Source organism: Crocodylus siamensis, chromosome 4 (assembly GCF_052110815.1).
Source record: "Crocodylus siamensis isolate JL-2025a chromosome 4, ASM5211081v1, whole genome shotgun sequence".
In the NCBI taxonomy this organism is placed as follows: domain Eukaryota; kingdom Metazoa; phylum Chordata; order Crocodylia; family Crocodylidae; genus Crocodylus; species Crocodylus siamensis.
The window spans coordinates 245,146,238-245,162,493 of record NC_143398.1 but is presented as its reverse complement, the minus strand read 5'-3'; the positions used below and the strand labels follow the sequence as shown (position 1 = coordinate 245,162,493).

The window sequence follows — 16,256 nt, the reverse complement described above, 5'->3', positions numbered from 1 at the left end:
GCTGGGAGGCCAAGTGTGGGTCAAAAGTAAGATCTTAAGTAGCACCATGAACTGCTGCTTATGGGGGGGAGGGAGAGTCCCCTTGAGACCCTGGAGCACCACTCATGGTGTGAGGTACCCCAGCTCCCACACCCAGGAAGGTGGACCCAAGAGAGAATGGGGCTAGTGAGAGAGGCTGGAGGCAGAGTACCTCCTCGACTGGTCAGTGCTGGGGCCAGGGGCCCACCACAAGGGATGCCCAGAGCAGAGGGCCTGGGGTCCCGCCTGGCCTTGGGGGTGATGCCAGGGCCTGTGTGGCCGAAGGTCCCAGGGGGACCACGGCCAGGAGGAGAGCTCAGCAGCCCGAGTGATGGCGGAGCAGGCCACCCGAGCGGAGGAATCAGAGGTGGGTCCTGATAGGAGGATTCTGGAGCCCAGTGTGGGGCTGGTGTGACCAACAGCCGGATGCCATGTGTGAGGCATGGGCTGCGGTGTAGGGAAGGCTCAGCGCGGCAGATAGCGCCCCCTGGCATCAGGGCATAAAATGGGCAGCCTCCCACTTAATTAACATCCTAATTAATAAGAGCATGGTGTGGCCGGCGAGTCAGGTGGGAGGCGTGCCCAAAGGCAAGTGGGGAGCCTAGCACTGCTAGGCAGGGAGCCCCACTTCACTGAAAACCTCCAGCGAAGGAGAGTCCACAACCTCCCAAGGCAACTGTTACCACTGTCCTACTCTTCTTGCAGCTAGGAAGTTTTCCCTGAGGTGGGGTTCTCAGTCAGCTCTGCTGCCATCCACACCCACTGCCATGCATCCAGTCTTCTGTCAAGGGGAAACTATTTTCCTCCATCTTCTTTCTGACAGCTTTTCAGATATTTGAAAATTAGTATCACGTGTCCAGCTAATCTTTCCAAGCTACACATACCTGGTTCCTTTTCATGTTTCCTCACGCAGCTTGCTTTTCAGTCCCTTTGCCATCTTTGCCATTTGCCTCTGGATCCTTTCCAGTTTCTCCACAATCTTTTTTTAACAGGTGGGGACCAAAACTATATCAAGTGTTCCAGCTGAGGGCCAACTAGTGCTAAGTATAGGTGGTACTGTCACCTCCTGTGTCTCGCATACAGTGCTTCTGCTCATGCCTCCCAAAGCTGCATTGGCTTTTGTGTGACAGCATCATGCTGCCAACTCACTGAAGTTGTGATCTATTAGAATCACAGTCTGTGCCACGCTGGTTCCCCCGTTTCGTATTTGTTCATTTTGTTTTCCTTCCCGCTGTGCAGCCCGCTACATTGTTGTCTTGTTCGTTTTTATCCTCTTCTCAATTGCCCAGTCAGTTCTCTCAATATACCTTTTGAATTTAAATCCCACCCTCCAAAGCATTTGTGTGCTCTCCCAGTTTTGTGTCCGCTACATATTTGATCTGGGGTATGCTTTACTTCTGCATCCAAGTTATTAATATATTAGCAGAAGAACAAGAAAGGACTTCTGTGAATCCCCAGTTGAGACTTCCTACCGATCTGACATTGATCCATTTACATTACCCTTTGCTTGCAGTTATTCAAACAGTTGTAAGTCTACCTGATGGCAATTCAATTCAGTTCCCATTTCTTTTGCTTACTTATGAGAATGGCATGTGGCATCATGTCAGAAGCCTTCCTGAAGTCCAGGTATGTTATGTCCACCACATTCTCCTTGTCCCCAAATGGGTTATCCTGTCAACAAAAGAAATCATTTGACCTGATTTGGTCTTAACAGAGCTATGTTGGCTGCTAGTGGCCATGCCCTTCATCCTCCTAAATATTTACAAATCAACTGTTTTCAGTTTGTGCTAGTAATCTCCTAAGTTTGAAGTCAGAAGGACAGTCTGTAGTTTTATGGGCCTCCTTTATTAAGAGGGACAACATATTAGTCCTTCACCAATTCTTTTGGACCTCATGCCCTCAAAGAATTTGCAAATATGATTTTCAGTTGAATTTGCAAATGTTGTTACAAGGGTCTTTTTTGAGCTACTGTATTTACTCATTTCCAAGATGAGGTTTGTACCCCTTTGTTATGGGGAAAACAAAGCCTCATTTGAGAATCAGGTATCGCAGTGCTCCAGCTGGGAGGTGTGGGAGCAGCTGTGTAGGGGAAACACAGGAGTGGGGAGAGGAGAGGTCCAGAGAGGGAGGAAACTGTACACTGCAGAACTGGGCACCTGGCTCAGTTGCTCCCTGCAGTGTGGGGCAGGAGACACTCTGGAGCTCCACCTGTACCTGCATCAGGAGGGAAAGCAACAGAAGGGGGTAAATGGTAGAGGGGTAGTCACCAGGGGGGCAAGGGATAAGGGGCAGGATGCCGACTCCCCCTGCTTCCACCCCCCACCCCCTTGCCTCTACTTTGCCCATTGCCTCCCCCCCGCTGCTGTTTTCCTGCTGCAGCAGTGAAGGGGCCACATTTAAGACAGCCTGCCGATAATTAGATTCTACATATGAAAAATTGTGACAAACTTATAATTTTTCATGCCTATAATCTAATTATTGGGGTGGAAGGGTTGTCTTAATTCAAAGTTGTCTTGGATTTGGGTAAACATGGTAAATATTTCAGCATCCTGCATGAATGGCATCAGGCCTTGCTAGCTTAAATTCATTCATATGTCTCAGAAGATCCCTGCCACACTTTTTACTTATCATGAATTGAATCTCATCATCTTTGGCGTGTATATTAAGGTTGCTAGTTGTCTGATTGCAGCTTTTTTTAATATGTGAACCTAGCATTGAACAGTTCTGCCTTCATTCTTGTGATCCTTCTTAGCTTTCCTTTGTGTTGGCATACTTTGACAATGAGCCTGTAGTGCTGTATTCCTTGGGAACTGCCAGACATCTTTAAACTCCTGAATTGTCTATCCATAGGATTTGACTTAATGTTTTCTGAGTCATAGATTCATAGATTCATAGATTCATAGATGCTAGGGTCGGAAGGGACCTCAATAGATCATCGAGTCCGACCCCCTGCATAAGCAGGAAAGAGTGCTGGGCCTACATTACCCCAGCTAGATACACATCCAACCTTCTCTTGAATACCCCCAGGGTAGGGGAGAGCACCACCTCCCTTGGGAGCCTGTTCCAGACCTTGGCCACTCGAACTGTGAAGAAGTTCCTCCTAATATCCAATCTAAATCTGCTCTCCTCTAGCTTGTGGCCATTATTTCTTGTAACCCCCGGGGGCGCCTTGGTGAATAGATACTCACCAATTCCCTTCTGTGCCCCCCTGACGAACTTATAGGCAGCCACCAGGTCGCCTCTCAACCTTCTCTTGCGGAGGCTGAAAAGGTCCAGTTTCTCTAATCTCTCCTCGTAGGGCTTGGCCTGCAGGCCCTTAACCATACGAGTGGCCCTTCTCTGGACCCTCTCCAGGTTATCCGCATCCTTCTTGAAGTGCGGCGCCCAGAATTGCACGCAGTACTCCAGCTGCGGTCTGACCAGCGCCCGATAGAGGGGAAGTATCACCTCCTTGGACCTATTTGTCATGCATCTGCTGATGCACGATAAAGTGCCATTGGCTTTTCTGATGGTTTCGTCACACTGCCGACTCATGTTCATCTTGGAGTCCACTAGGACTCCAAGATCCCTTTCCACTTCCGTGCCACCCAGCAGGTCATTTCCTAGGCTGTAGGTGTGCTGGACATTTTTCCTCCCTAGATGCAGCACTTTGCATTTCTCCTTGTTGAACTGCATTCTGTTGTTTTCTGCCCACTTGTCTAACCTGTCCAGGTCTGCTTGCAGCTGTTCCCTGCCCTCCGGCGTGTCCACTTCGCCCCATAGCTTAGTGTCATCTGCAAACTTGGACAGAGTACATTTCACCCCCTCGTCCAAGTCGCTGATGAAGACATTAAAGAGTATCGGTCCAAGCACCGAGCCCTGCGGGACCCCACTGCCCACACTCTTCCAGGTTGAAACCGACCCATCCACCACAACTCTCTGGGTTCGACCCTCCAGCCAATTCTCCACCCACCGGACTGTGCAGTAATCCAAGTCACAGCCCCTTAACTTGTTCACCAGTATGGGGTGGGATACCGTATCAAAGGCCTTCCTGAAGTCCAAGTATACGACATCCACCCCTCCTCCTGCGTCGAGGCGTTTTGTGACCTGGTCATAAAAAGAGACTAGATTGGTCAGGCACGATCTACCTGCCACGAACCCGTGCTGGTTTCCCCTCAGCATAATTTGTCCTGCCGGGCTCTCACAAATGTGAGCCTTGATGATTTTCTCAAAGATTTTGCCAAGGATGGAGGTGAGACTGACTGGCCTATAGTTACCCGGGTCCTCCTTCCTCCCCTTCTTGAAAATGGGAACCACATTGGCCCTTTTCCAGTCCTCCGGGACTTGACCCGTGCGCCACGAGCATTCAAATATTCCCGCCAGTGGCTCTGCAATGATGTCGGCCAGTGCCTTCAGTACCCTCGGATGGAGCTCATCCGGGCCTGCCGACTTAAAGGCATCCAGTTCCTCCAAGTGACCCTGCACCACCTCAGGGTCCACGCATGGAAGTCTGGTGCCTTGCTGCTGCCTCCCTACACTCCCAGGGAGAGACTTGTCATGCCTCTCACTTAGGAACACTGAGGCGAAGAACTCGTTGAGGAGTTCAGCCTTGTCCCCTCTGTCCGTCACCAATTGTTTCTGCCCATTTAGCAGGGGTCCTATTCCTCCCTGTGCCTTCCTTTTACTCCCTATATATCTAAAAAACAATTTCTTATTGTCTTTTACTTGGGTTGCCATCCTCAGCTCCATGGTAGCTTTGGCCTGTCTAACTGCCTCCCTACAAGCACGAGCAGAAGAGGTATATTCCTCTTTGGTGATCTCTCCCTGTTTCCACTTTTTATGTGCTCCCCTTTTGGCCCTTAGTCTGCCCTGGATTTCTCTGGTCAGCCAGGGAAGCCTCCTGGCCCCTTTCCCTCTTTTACCTCGCACGGGGATCGTCTCGCTTTGTGCGAGAAGGATAGCTTCCTTAAGGCACAGCCACCCTTCTTGGGCTCCCATCATTTCAAAACTACTACTCTGCAGTGCATCCTTCACTAATCGCCTGAGTTCGCTGAAATCAGCTTTCCTAAAGTCCAGCACGTTCACCCTACTGGTTACCTTACCCACTCGACGCCTTATGTTGAATTGTACTTTTAGGTGATCACTGTCCCCCAGATGGCTACCGATCTGTAGGTCCCCTACTATGTCATCCCCCGTTGCCAATACCAGATCCAGTAAGGCATTCCCCCTAGTGGGACCATGTACCTCCTGCGTCAGGTGGAGGTCCTGTACACAGGTTAGAAACCTGCGTGAGCGGTGGGACTTTGCCAGTTGTCTGCCTCTTTGAAGCCATTCTTCCTCATTTGGCTGCTTTTGTGTTTTCCTTTCCTTAGAATCAGGAAGACTATCTATTGTACTACAATAATTCCATTGCAGGTTCATCCCGGCTGGTGAGCACTAGATCCAAGATAGATGACTCCTAAGTTGTTTTTGCAGCTTTTAAATAAAAGTAAAAGTTGGCTTCTGCCCATGTTGAACTTACTGGGCGTTTTGTGTCCAAAATGTTCTTCATCCAATTGGATTCCATCCCCACAGACGTAGACATAGTGCTTTTTGTGAAAGAAGGAATGTGAGGCTAAATTTGAAGTTGGTGCTGTGTGATCCTAGGACAGCGGGAGTAATATTTACAGGGTAGGGATTAAGATCTCAGACTTTCCACAAGCAAGATAACTCTTAACTTAGGAAAGCATCACACTAGCTGTTCCATTTCACAAATGATAAAACTCATTTAAAAGGGTAGGTGACCCCTCCAGGGCCCTTCAGAAATGCAGCTAAGCTGTGGGGGGACATGGGAGTTGGGGCTGGCAGAAGCTTGCTCTCATCAGTGGGAGAAAAATTCTTGTTAAAAGATGCAGATATTAATAAGCTTATTTTTACTCCCTCTCTACAGTATACGATGCCTGGATGAAGGAGCATGGAGGAGCCATTGTCAACATTGTAGCTGCCACAAGAATTGGGATGCCTGGTTTATCGTGAGGCTACTTATATTTCCAAACCTTTTTCACCTGGAAATTGTTACAACTTTCAGCTGAGTGTCCCCAGCAGAGCCTGCTTTCTGAATAGTGAATAGTTGCATGTGCTCAGCAGCAAGGAAGGGGTGGAAATGTAGTTATTGCTCTGCCCTGACATTCCTTCCAAATGTCTTTAAGACTAGACTGACTGTATGTGCAAATACTGGAGTTCAGAGGAAGCTATGATAATAGGCTGGCTCTCGAGCTGGGTAACATTAGGCTGTATGAGATGAAACTCCCTTCTCCCCTGTTGCATGCTGCAGACCAGCATACTCGCATGCAGCTGGATCAGCAGGGTTTTAGTAAGTGTGTTCATAATTTTTTTTACTTTCTGAGAGGAGAGATGGTCGGAGAATTGAAGCATTTTCCATCAGGAAATCCTGACTCGTTGGAATTAAAATATTTTGTGAGAAAGGGCTGAAGACGTTTTGAAAGCTTTTTGAAATTGTCAGGACAATTTGGACAGCTTCCTAAATGGTAATATTCATCTTTATCCACTTGAACTAGTTTTTGTTCTTAAATAGAATCTTTTTTTATATTTTAAAAAATAGACTGAATGCAAAATGTTTTGTTCCTAACACTTTTCCCTTGGCAAACATTTTCAAGATTTTTTTTTTTTAGGACCTGATTCAGGATTAGAAACTTGAAATCTTAAATGTTTGTAGAACACAAAAACAGTTCCTGACCCAGCTCTTTATAAAAGCCCCGAACTGGCTGATTGTACTCCAGTGGGTGCCAAACCTTTTAGCAGGTGTGCCAGAAATTGGCTCCTTACCCTCCCCAAATGCCACTCCAGTCCCTCTCCCAATGTGCTGCTCTGCTTTCAGCTCCCAGCCCTCTGCTCCTTGCCTGATTTTGCTTCCTGCCATTTCTGCCGCTGTGCTTCCCGTCCCCTTCCCCATCCACCCACATGCCACGTACACAGGCTGCCCATACCCTTGTGGCTCTCATGACACAGGTTGGCCATCCCTGTTGTAGGCTCACGAAGATGATCTAAAATATCCACAAGATGGTGCTCAAACCTCAGCGTGAAATTCTCTGCTCTGGAAAAGCCTGCAAGAGCTTCCACTGAGGATACGTCACTACCACAATTATGTTTAAACCCAAAGTTGGACTGCCTGAATCCCATCTTATTTCCTAAAAAAAGATGAAAACAGGTCTCAGGACACTGTTCATGTGGTCAGTTATGAACTCCATTTCTGGGCCTGGATGAGCAAAACTGTTGACCAGTGAACTTCCAGGTTTCCAGTGATCCAGGCTGGGATCATAGGGATCTCCTGAGTCATTAGGTCCAGCCGATGTTATTGCAGGCAGCTAGGTTATATTGACCCGTTCATTTCAACTTCCAGTCTTCTAACTAGGGAGTCTGTTTTCTCCCTTAGCTTATATGGGAAAGCTATTCCAGAACCTTGTTCTGAGTTTCTGCATGAATGTATTTGTGGTCTGTTTTATATGCAAGTGTGTGTTTGGCTTTTGTCAGCATTTTCCACTAGCGTAAATGTCTAAATACACTGGGAGAAGAGCCAGCAGTGATATCCCCTCTCAGCCTTTGTGTTTTGTAGCCAAACAAGACGAGTTCTCATATCTTTCTCTCAGGCTTTCCCATGGCCTTGATCATTCTGGTAGCACTTCTGTACACTTGCAAAAGTCTGAATTCATCTCTATCAAGCATGATGTATCTGAATTGAATGTGGTGTTCCAGATAAGGACTCTGTAGGGCCTTATATAACAGCATTAATACTTCCCTATGTCTCTTAGAGACCCATTAGGATTATTTTTCACAGGCATATCACAGTAGTGGCTTGTGGTTGTTCTGTGATTGGCCGTTATACCCAGATCTTTCTCCTGCTTGTAGCCTCAGCTGATGAGGCCCCAGCTTACAGCAGAAATATTTTTTGTTGCAACTTATCTGCCCAGCTGTGTTATTGCATTGTGCACTGGGATTTCCTCCTCATATTATCTCTTGCTGCCATCTTACGACCTCTGGTTTTCACTTAAACTGTCTCTTGACTTTTGCCCATCTCTAGGGTGCCAAGTTGGTTAATGTCTGCTTCATAAGGTAGAATATGCTCCTCCCTAAGCGACTGGTCCAGCCTTAAACAGTACCTGTGTTAATCTGGCTTTTTTTTTTTTTTAATTTGTCAGGGTGTGGTGAGGCAAGGCTCTGTATTACGTGTGGACATTGATTCTTCTCTCTCTCATAGGCATACAGGAGCTGCTAGAGCTGCAGTGCAAAACCTAACCAAGAGTTTAGCTATTGAGTGGGCCTGTGCAGGAGTAAGAATCAACTGCGTTGCCCCTGTAAGTACTGTAACAACAGGTTATGTGACCAGACTTACCAAAAGGGCATGGCCGTGGTTAAGATTTTAAAAAGCCAGCATAGGGCAGTCGTGGGTGTTTAAAAAAAAACCCAAAAAACCCAACCAACCAAAAAAACCGCTTTGATAATTTCAGCCTCCTTGAGTGTCACCAGTATAATTTGTGTCTGTTATCACTTCCACATCCAGGGTTTCTTGGCACATCTCTGCTTTTTCTCCTTAACAGAAAGACACTTAAGAGGGGAGGGAGATTTGCTTTTCAAATGCTCATCATGAACATTTACGCAGTGTTCAGTGTTTCAGTAGTGATTACCTCAGTTCTGGGCTCATTGTGCTTCTGTATAGAAAGAGTGGGAGACAGGATGGATTCATGAGACTAGTTCAGGATTGGGAGCCAAAAGATATGGCTTCTGTTTCCAGTGTGCAACTTGGAACATGTCCCTTATTTTCTTTTTGTCTCAATTTCCCTATGGAAAGTAGGGTTATTATTAGGCAAAATATGAGTGTTACACATGTACATAGGAAGCCAATGTACAGGGTAGCTAAAACATGCTCATTACATCCCTGAGGAACTAGGTATGTGTTTAATAACTGGTTTAAGCAGTCTTATGGAAAGACTGGCTTTTTGTAATATAGGCTGCTGTGAATTTAGAGGCATTTTAGCCCTAACTTGGAACTGTAGGTGCACTGGTTTCCTTCTTGGAAACTTCATCCTAAACCACACTTTATTTTTGATGGGCATATGTGGGACAAGGAGATGTTTCCCATTCAAAATCCACATTATTTTCTGTTTCCAAAAGTCACATCTAATCAGTTGGCCAGTCAATAGGGAAACCTTTCTTCTGCTAGTATTGGATTGTGCACAGATAGGTCATGCCTTATGACTGGAGGCTTAAGTTGCTTTGTGTTGGTTTGTGGACTGCTGTTCCGTTCAGGTCGAGAAAGCCTAAGTTCCTCAGACACAGATATGCACATTTGAGTAAAGGTTTCATTGAAAAAAGAAAGACCTTGAAGCCTAACTCACCTTTTTATCAGTGAAATCTTTTAAGTGTTATATTATTTTTCACTGAGTTTTTTTTTTTTTTTAGGCTCATTAAATCTTGGGGAAATAACAACTTAGGTCAACTTGTACATCAACACATTCTGTGAGTCTGCCTGCCTTTTTCAGTTGGGTATTATTTACCCAGTTAATAATCTCAATTACATTTTAATGCACACGTCAGACAGCATCTCTGATAAAGATTTCAATATGTAGTTTGATTTCTGCAGTACTCGTGTTTGTAGAACATGTCATCTATCCAACACACACTGCTCTGATCGTCCGATAACATACAAGTTGGAAAGTGTACAGATGTTTTACAACAGTTATTTACTGGCTAGTCTAAAATGGACTTGTTGCTATGTCAACTAAATAATTCCACATGACAGTCAGGATAATCTTTCACATCTGTACTTCATCCCTGTGGCCACACAATCATTGTGGTAATCCCCAGGAAACTTTCACTTTATAAGCCAAAGTCATGAAAGAAACATGTATTAGAAAACAAGGACTGATTTCAAAGGAAATAACATGCTTATTTGTTAAATATTTTACTTCTAATTCCCAAAAATGCTAGTTCACATTCCTTCTCGAAGATATTAATACAGGGGTGGGTAAAACATGTCCCACGAGCTGGATCCAGCCCACCAAGGGATCCAGCCTGCAGCACGTCCCTGGGCCCCACCCATCCCAGGCACAAGGGCAGCCCAGGCTGTGTTGCATGCAGCTGGTCCTGCCACTCCTAGGCTTGTAGTGGGGCTGGGGTGGCACAATGGCCACACCCAGTTTCCCGGCAGCCCCAGTGGCAGGGGTGGCTCCTTCTGGCAGCCGCTGCCAGTGTTACCACTGTCACTGGATCCAGCCCTGCTGCCCAGGCACCCCAGCCCATCTGCCCCACACCCTCTACCAGGGGCGCTGTATGAAGTGACTGGGCAGCGTCTCCATGAAAACTGGCCCAGGATCCCTGCAGGCAGGGCTCACTCAACTGGGCGGATGGGGTGAGGCTGCGGGGGGGTGGAGCACTGTCCAGGAGAGGGCGGGTGGGGCTGGGATCGAGGGGTGGTGACAGCACCTGTCCCACTTCTGGGTGCTGCGCCTTGCCCGCCCACCGTCCCATCCCATCCGCCTGGCTGTATGCTGTGCCCAAGTCAGTCTCCACGGCCCGCCTGCTCTGTCTGATGCTCCCAGTGGTGGGCGCAGGGCAGACAGGCCTGCCCAGATAGGATCAGTTGACCCGCCACAACCCACAGCAGCTCACCGTGGCTCCCTAAGTGGCCTTCCAGCCCAAACAATTGCCCACTCCTGCATTAATCACTCTTCAATACCCGCCTGATGAATTAATGACAGAAACTTTCCGTTTTAATTCAGAAAATCTCTCCCCCTAGAAAACAACATGAAACATGGGGATGATGCACACAATTGATTTCTGTGACCCCTGTGTTCCTACTGTTACCATCGTCTTCCCTTGCACCTTAATCTACGGTGGAAAGTCCTAAGGGCAGGGGCCGTTGCCTCTTCCTATGCATCTGCACAAACCAGGGCCCTGAATCTGACTGGAGCCTCTGGTTTGCCCATTGCACACAGTTCAGCCTGTCTAGCATTCTGTAAAAGCACAAGACTCAGACTCGATGAACTGTTGAGGTCCCTTCCAACCCTAGTACAGTATCTATGAATCTATGGCAGAAACCCTTGAAAAGTCCTGGTGTTCAGGACTTTTGTTCTCCTTCAGTAAAAAACAATTTTAAATATATGTAATTCCCAAAGTTGTCTCTGGGGTTCATAGATTCATAGATACTAGGGTCGGAAGGGACCTCAATAGATCATCGAGTCCGACCCCCTGCATAAGCAGGAAAGAGTGCTGGGCCTACATTACCCCAGCTAGATACACATCCAACCTTCGCTTGAAGACCCCCAGGGTAGGGGAGAGCACCACCTCCCTTGGGAGCCCGTTCCAGACCTTGGCCACTCGAACTGTGAAGAAGTTCCTCCTAATATCCAATCTAAATCTGCTCTCTTCTAGCTTGTGGCCATTATTTCTTGTAACCCCCGGGGGGGCCTTGGTGAATAAATACTCACCAATTCCCTTCTGTGCCCCCCTGATGAACTTATAGGCAGCCACCAGGTCGCCTCTCAACCTTCTCTTGCGGAGGCTGAAAAGGTCCAGTTTCTCTAGTCTCTCCTCGTAGGGCTTGGCCTGCAGGCCCTTAACCATACGAGTGGCCCTTCTCTGGACCCTCTCCAGGTTATTCGCATCCTTCGTGAAGTGCGGCGCCCAGAATTGCACACAGTACTCCAGCTGCGGTCTGACCAGCGCCCGATAGAGGGGAAGTATCACCTCCTTGGACCTATTTGTCATGCATCTGCTGATGCACGATAAAGTGCCATTGGCTTTTCTGATGGTTTCATCACACTGCCGACTCATGTTCATCTTGGAGTCCACTAGGACTCCAAGATCCCTCTCCACCTCCGTGCCACCCAGCAGGTCATTTCCTAGGCTGTAGGTGTGCTGGACATTTTTCCTCCCTAGATGCAGCACTTTGCATTTCTCCTTGTTGAACTGCATTCTGTTGTTTTCTGCCCACTTATCTAACCTGTCCAGGTCTGCTTGCAGCTGCTCCCTGCCCTCCGGCGTGTCCACTTCGCCCCATAGCTTAGTGTCATCTGCAAACTTGGACAGAGTACATTACACCCCCTCGTCCAAGTCGCTGATGAAGACATTAAAGAGTATCGGTCCAAGCACCGAGCCCTGCGGGACCCCACTGCCCACACCCCTCCAGGTCGAAACCGACCCATCCACCACGACTCTCTGGGTGCGCCCCTCCAGCCAATTCTCCACCCACCGGACTGTGCAGTCATCCAAGTCACAGCCCCTTAACTTGTTCACCAGTATGGGGTGGGATACCGTATCAAAGGCCTTCCTGAAGTCCAAGTATACGACATCCACCCCTCCTCCTGCGTCGAGGCGTTTTGTGACCTGGTCATAAAAAGAGACTAGATTGGTCAGGCACGATCTGCCTGCCACGAACCCGTGCTGGTTTCCCCTCAGCATAATTTGTCCTGCCGGGCTCTCACAAATGTGAGCCTGGATAATTTTTTCAAAGACTTTGCCAAGGATGGAGGTGAGACTAACTGGCCTATAGTTGCCCGGGTCCTCCTTCCTCCCCTTCTTGAAAATGGGAACCACACTGGCCCTTTTCCAGTCCTCCGGGACTTGACCCGTGCGCCACGAGCGTTCAAATATTCCCGCCAGTGGCTCTGCAGTGATGTCGGCCAGTGCCTTCAGTACCCTCGGATGGAGCTCATCCGGGCCTGCCGACTTAAAGGCACCCAGTTCCTCCAAGTGACCCTGCACCACCTCAGGGTCCACGCATGGAAGTCTGGTGCCTTGCTGCTGCCTCCCTACACTCCCAGGGAGAGACTTGTCATGCCTCTCGCTTAGGAACACTGAGGCGAAGAACTCGTTGAGGAGTTCAGCCTTGTCCCCTCTGTCCGTCACCAATTGTTTCTGCCCATTTAGCAGAGGTCCTATTCCTCCCTGGGCCTTCCTTTTACTCCCTATATATCTAAAAAACAATTTCTTATTGTCTTTTACTTGGGTTGCCATCCTCAGCTCCATGGTAGCTTTGGCCTGTCTAACTGCCTCCCTACAAGCACGAGCAGAAGAGGTATATTCCTCTTTGGTGATCTCTCCCTGGTTCTTACTGTCTATCTAGCTTTGTGTAGCTTTTGAGGTGAGATTGAGGCACTGATGGTTAACTAAGGAAATCCAATGTATTTCCATTCAAAATCCTAAAACTGGCTTACAATAAGAATTTTGCTGCTGTAGTAATGAGACAGCAAAGAGTCTAGTAGTAATACAAATAGCTATCTTATTATACCCAAGCCTAATAATAATTTTAACAAATTGCTCTTGGGTACTGTTTATGCAATAAAAACATTTGGATATTAAATATGTTAGAATTTGAATGTATATAACATTGCATTGGTCTCATTATGTTTTGTTTTACTACAGGGAATAATATATTCAGAAACTGCCTTTGCAAACTATAAACACATTGATGATATTTTAAAAACATATCCCTCAAAGATTCCAGCCAAGAGACTGGGAGTTCCTGAAGAGGTAAGATATTTCAGAATAAAGGTTTATTGCTAAGGTGTCTGTACCTCTGGCACTTTTTTTATATGGAGAATGATAGTGGGTGAATATTTAGATATAGAAAATATTGCAAGAAGGGGAGCTCTGAGCAAGGCTCATTAGCTTTAGAAGAATTGCTGGAATGCTTAAAGATTCCACACTTCTAGATGCATGCTGAAAATTCACTACAGACACCATTTTCTGCTACAGAGTTCTAGTTTCTTCCTAAAATGATTGTTAAAAGAGAGAGAGAGGATGGAAACTACTGATGGTTAAGGTGAGAAAAAACTCGGTCTCTTTTACAGTTGATTGTGTGATCCATCAGTTCTCAATTTTTTTTCTGGCTTCTGGCACTCCTTTATAACTCTTCTGAATTTAGTGTCACCTCAGTCTAGTTTGGGGAGAGGAGAAGCAAATGCGCTTGCAGGGGTCACTGCAGTTATTTATTGCCTGGCACCCAGGTTCAGGTTCACGTTCACATTCTCTGTCCCTGGAACAAATTCTTTAAGTTGTTCAGATCTGTGAGTTAAAAGGTTCCTTTTTGATCCCAAAAGCATGTCCTGCTGTGACCCTTAAATCTGAGTACCTGAAACCCAATCCCAACACTTTGGAGCCACCATTTTTTTCTGAGTTCGGTCAATCTCATTGGCATACTGATTGGATTGCCAAGGCAAAGTCATTCCATGTTAATGATGTCTTTGATTTTTCTCTAGCTGCTGTTGGACAGGAGGTATGATACATGACATGCTTCCCATCAGCCAGTAGCCAATATAAGCCTAACCTTTGGTGTACCATAAACATTAAGATCATAAAATCAATGAGCTTTCCAAAGCTGCGTGCAGCTTTCCAGAGTAGTCACAAATAAAAAGAGAATGACACATAAGAAGAAGAAAAAAATGAATGTAGCTGTTAAAATAGTTCATCCCTTCCCACTCTGTACCGGGGGCGGTGAGAGAGACCCCCTCCCCACTGTCACAGCTGCTCCCTTGGGTGCTCACCTGCTGGCAAATGGGGTTCCCTGCCCCTTCCTCCTGCCTGCCCTGGGAGGAGCATGGGGGATGAGCTAGGCTGAAAAGTGCAGCCCTGCATTCCCTGCTTGTCCACATCACAATGTGCTGCTTGGAGTGCAGGGGCTGCTGGGCAGGGAAGGAGGTGGCAAAAGAAGCAGGAGTCCCCAGAGGAGCAGCTGTGGGCATAGCTTGTCTGTGGTGCATTGGAGTGGGCCCAGAGGGAGGAGCATGGGAGCTGGGCCTTTAAGGGATCTCACGAACCCCAGTTACGAATTGTTGGTCTGGTCAGTAAGAACAGTGCTGCATTTTTTTTTTTTGGCCTGAAGTAGGGAAGATAAGTTCAGATCAGATGCCCAATTCAGAAGGCTTGTTGCACTAAGCAACCGTATTTAGATGGTGGCTGTGTTCAAACTTTAGCTTAATGTCACTGATGAACTAACTACATATGCTTGGCACCCACAGAACATGGGTGTGTTGCAGTAGCTGCCTTGCGTGCACATCAGCCTCGAGGAGCTTTGTATCACGTGCCTCCCCCTCACGCCACAGTCAGTGAGCTCTATAATTCTTTATTAGGTCTCCCCTCTCGTGTGTTTTCTGCTGTCTCCTGCTGCCTCCTTTATAACTGGCGAAACTGTGACTGTGGATGGCGGTCAAACCTTGTATGCCTCCTTCTGGGATGTACCAGGTAAAAATGAACTATTGGAATATGTGTCCTGCAGTGACTTGACTTTGGGCAGGGTGCCACTTGGAATGGGAGGACATAAATGGTTAATTTGGAAGAGGAATTAAGTATTTTTTATTGTTGCTGCTGCTGTTCTTTGCATCACAGATCATAACAACTGGCCTCCAGCACCAGAAGGAGAGAACGCCAGAGCGCTTGAAAAAGCATTTCCAAAATCAAAGCTATAAAGAAAAGAGATTCTGCTTGACCTCCCTGGTGATGCTAACAGGGCAAGATTTTGGTGTCGAATGCCCAATAAAGCTGGATATCCTGCTAATACCCTGTGTGCCTAAATTTTTTTTGTAAGTTTGTAAAGAATGCCATAAAGTTTTACAGTGAATACTCTCCATCTCCCAGTGAGAAGAATTGGAGTAGACTGATTCTTCACCTCAGTATGCCAGCATTTAGCAGCTTCAGTCTGGGGGAACCAAAGAAGACTCTTTAGAAGAAGAGGATTTCTGTAACTCCTGGGATAGGGCATGCCATACTGAAGTTGTCAAAGAGAACTACCTCAAAATAGGTTGGGCTGAGGAGGAATGTCAGCTCCCTGCCCTATCCTTGCCCCCTAAATCAGGGTGAATGTGAAAAGAACAGAGTTTATACCCCAAGGAAAATGTATTTCTCTGAAGGGGAGAAAAGAAAACACCATCCAACACATAGGCTTAATCAGTCAATTGACTCCAGCTCCAATTCTGTTAAACCAGGGGGATTCTCAACTTGGATAGACTGTACGCATCCCTCAGAAAATGTCAGCTCTTAGTTTCACTCATTTTTTAACTATGAAAAAATAATAGAGCAGTTCCTCTGTTGAAGGGAACTCAGAAAGACACAATGGGTTAGAATGTTTTTAACATTGCATTCCTATTTGAAATCTCTCTGGGTTTATCTTGTGAATCATGTCTGAACACCAAACAGTGCTAACATTGCTTGGCACCCCACAGCAGCCTGGTTGTGAATCACTGTATTAAACCCATAGCCTAGGCCAG

The 16,256-nt window shown here is 46.9% G+C and overlaps 1 protein-coding gene across 1 annotated transcript in view; it reads left to right on the top strand.

Moving 5' to 3' along the window:
• The window catches only part of PECR (peroxisomal trans-2-enoyl-CoA reductase), a 33,991-nt gene extending 18,444 nt beyond the window's left edge, over nt 1-15,547 (top strand). The window contains exons 4-8 of the mRNA XM_090046105.1: nt 5,927-6,008; nt 8,252-8,348; nt 13,417-13,524; nt 15,123-15,234; nt 15,379-15,547. Coding sequence (XP_089902231.1) covers nt 5,927-6,008; nt 8,252-8,348; nt 13,417-13,524; nt 15,123-15,234; nt 15,379-15,458 — 479 coding nt within the window. The 3' untranslated portion in view covers nt 15,459-15,547. The remainder of the gene's footprint in view (nt 1-5,926; nt 6,009-8,251; nt 8,349-13,416; nt 13,525-15,122; nt 15,235-15,378) is intronic.
• The last annotated feature ends 709 nt before the right edge of the window (nt 15,548-16,256 follow it).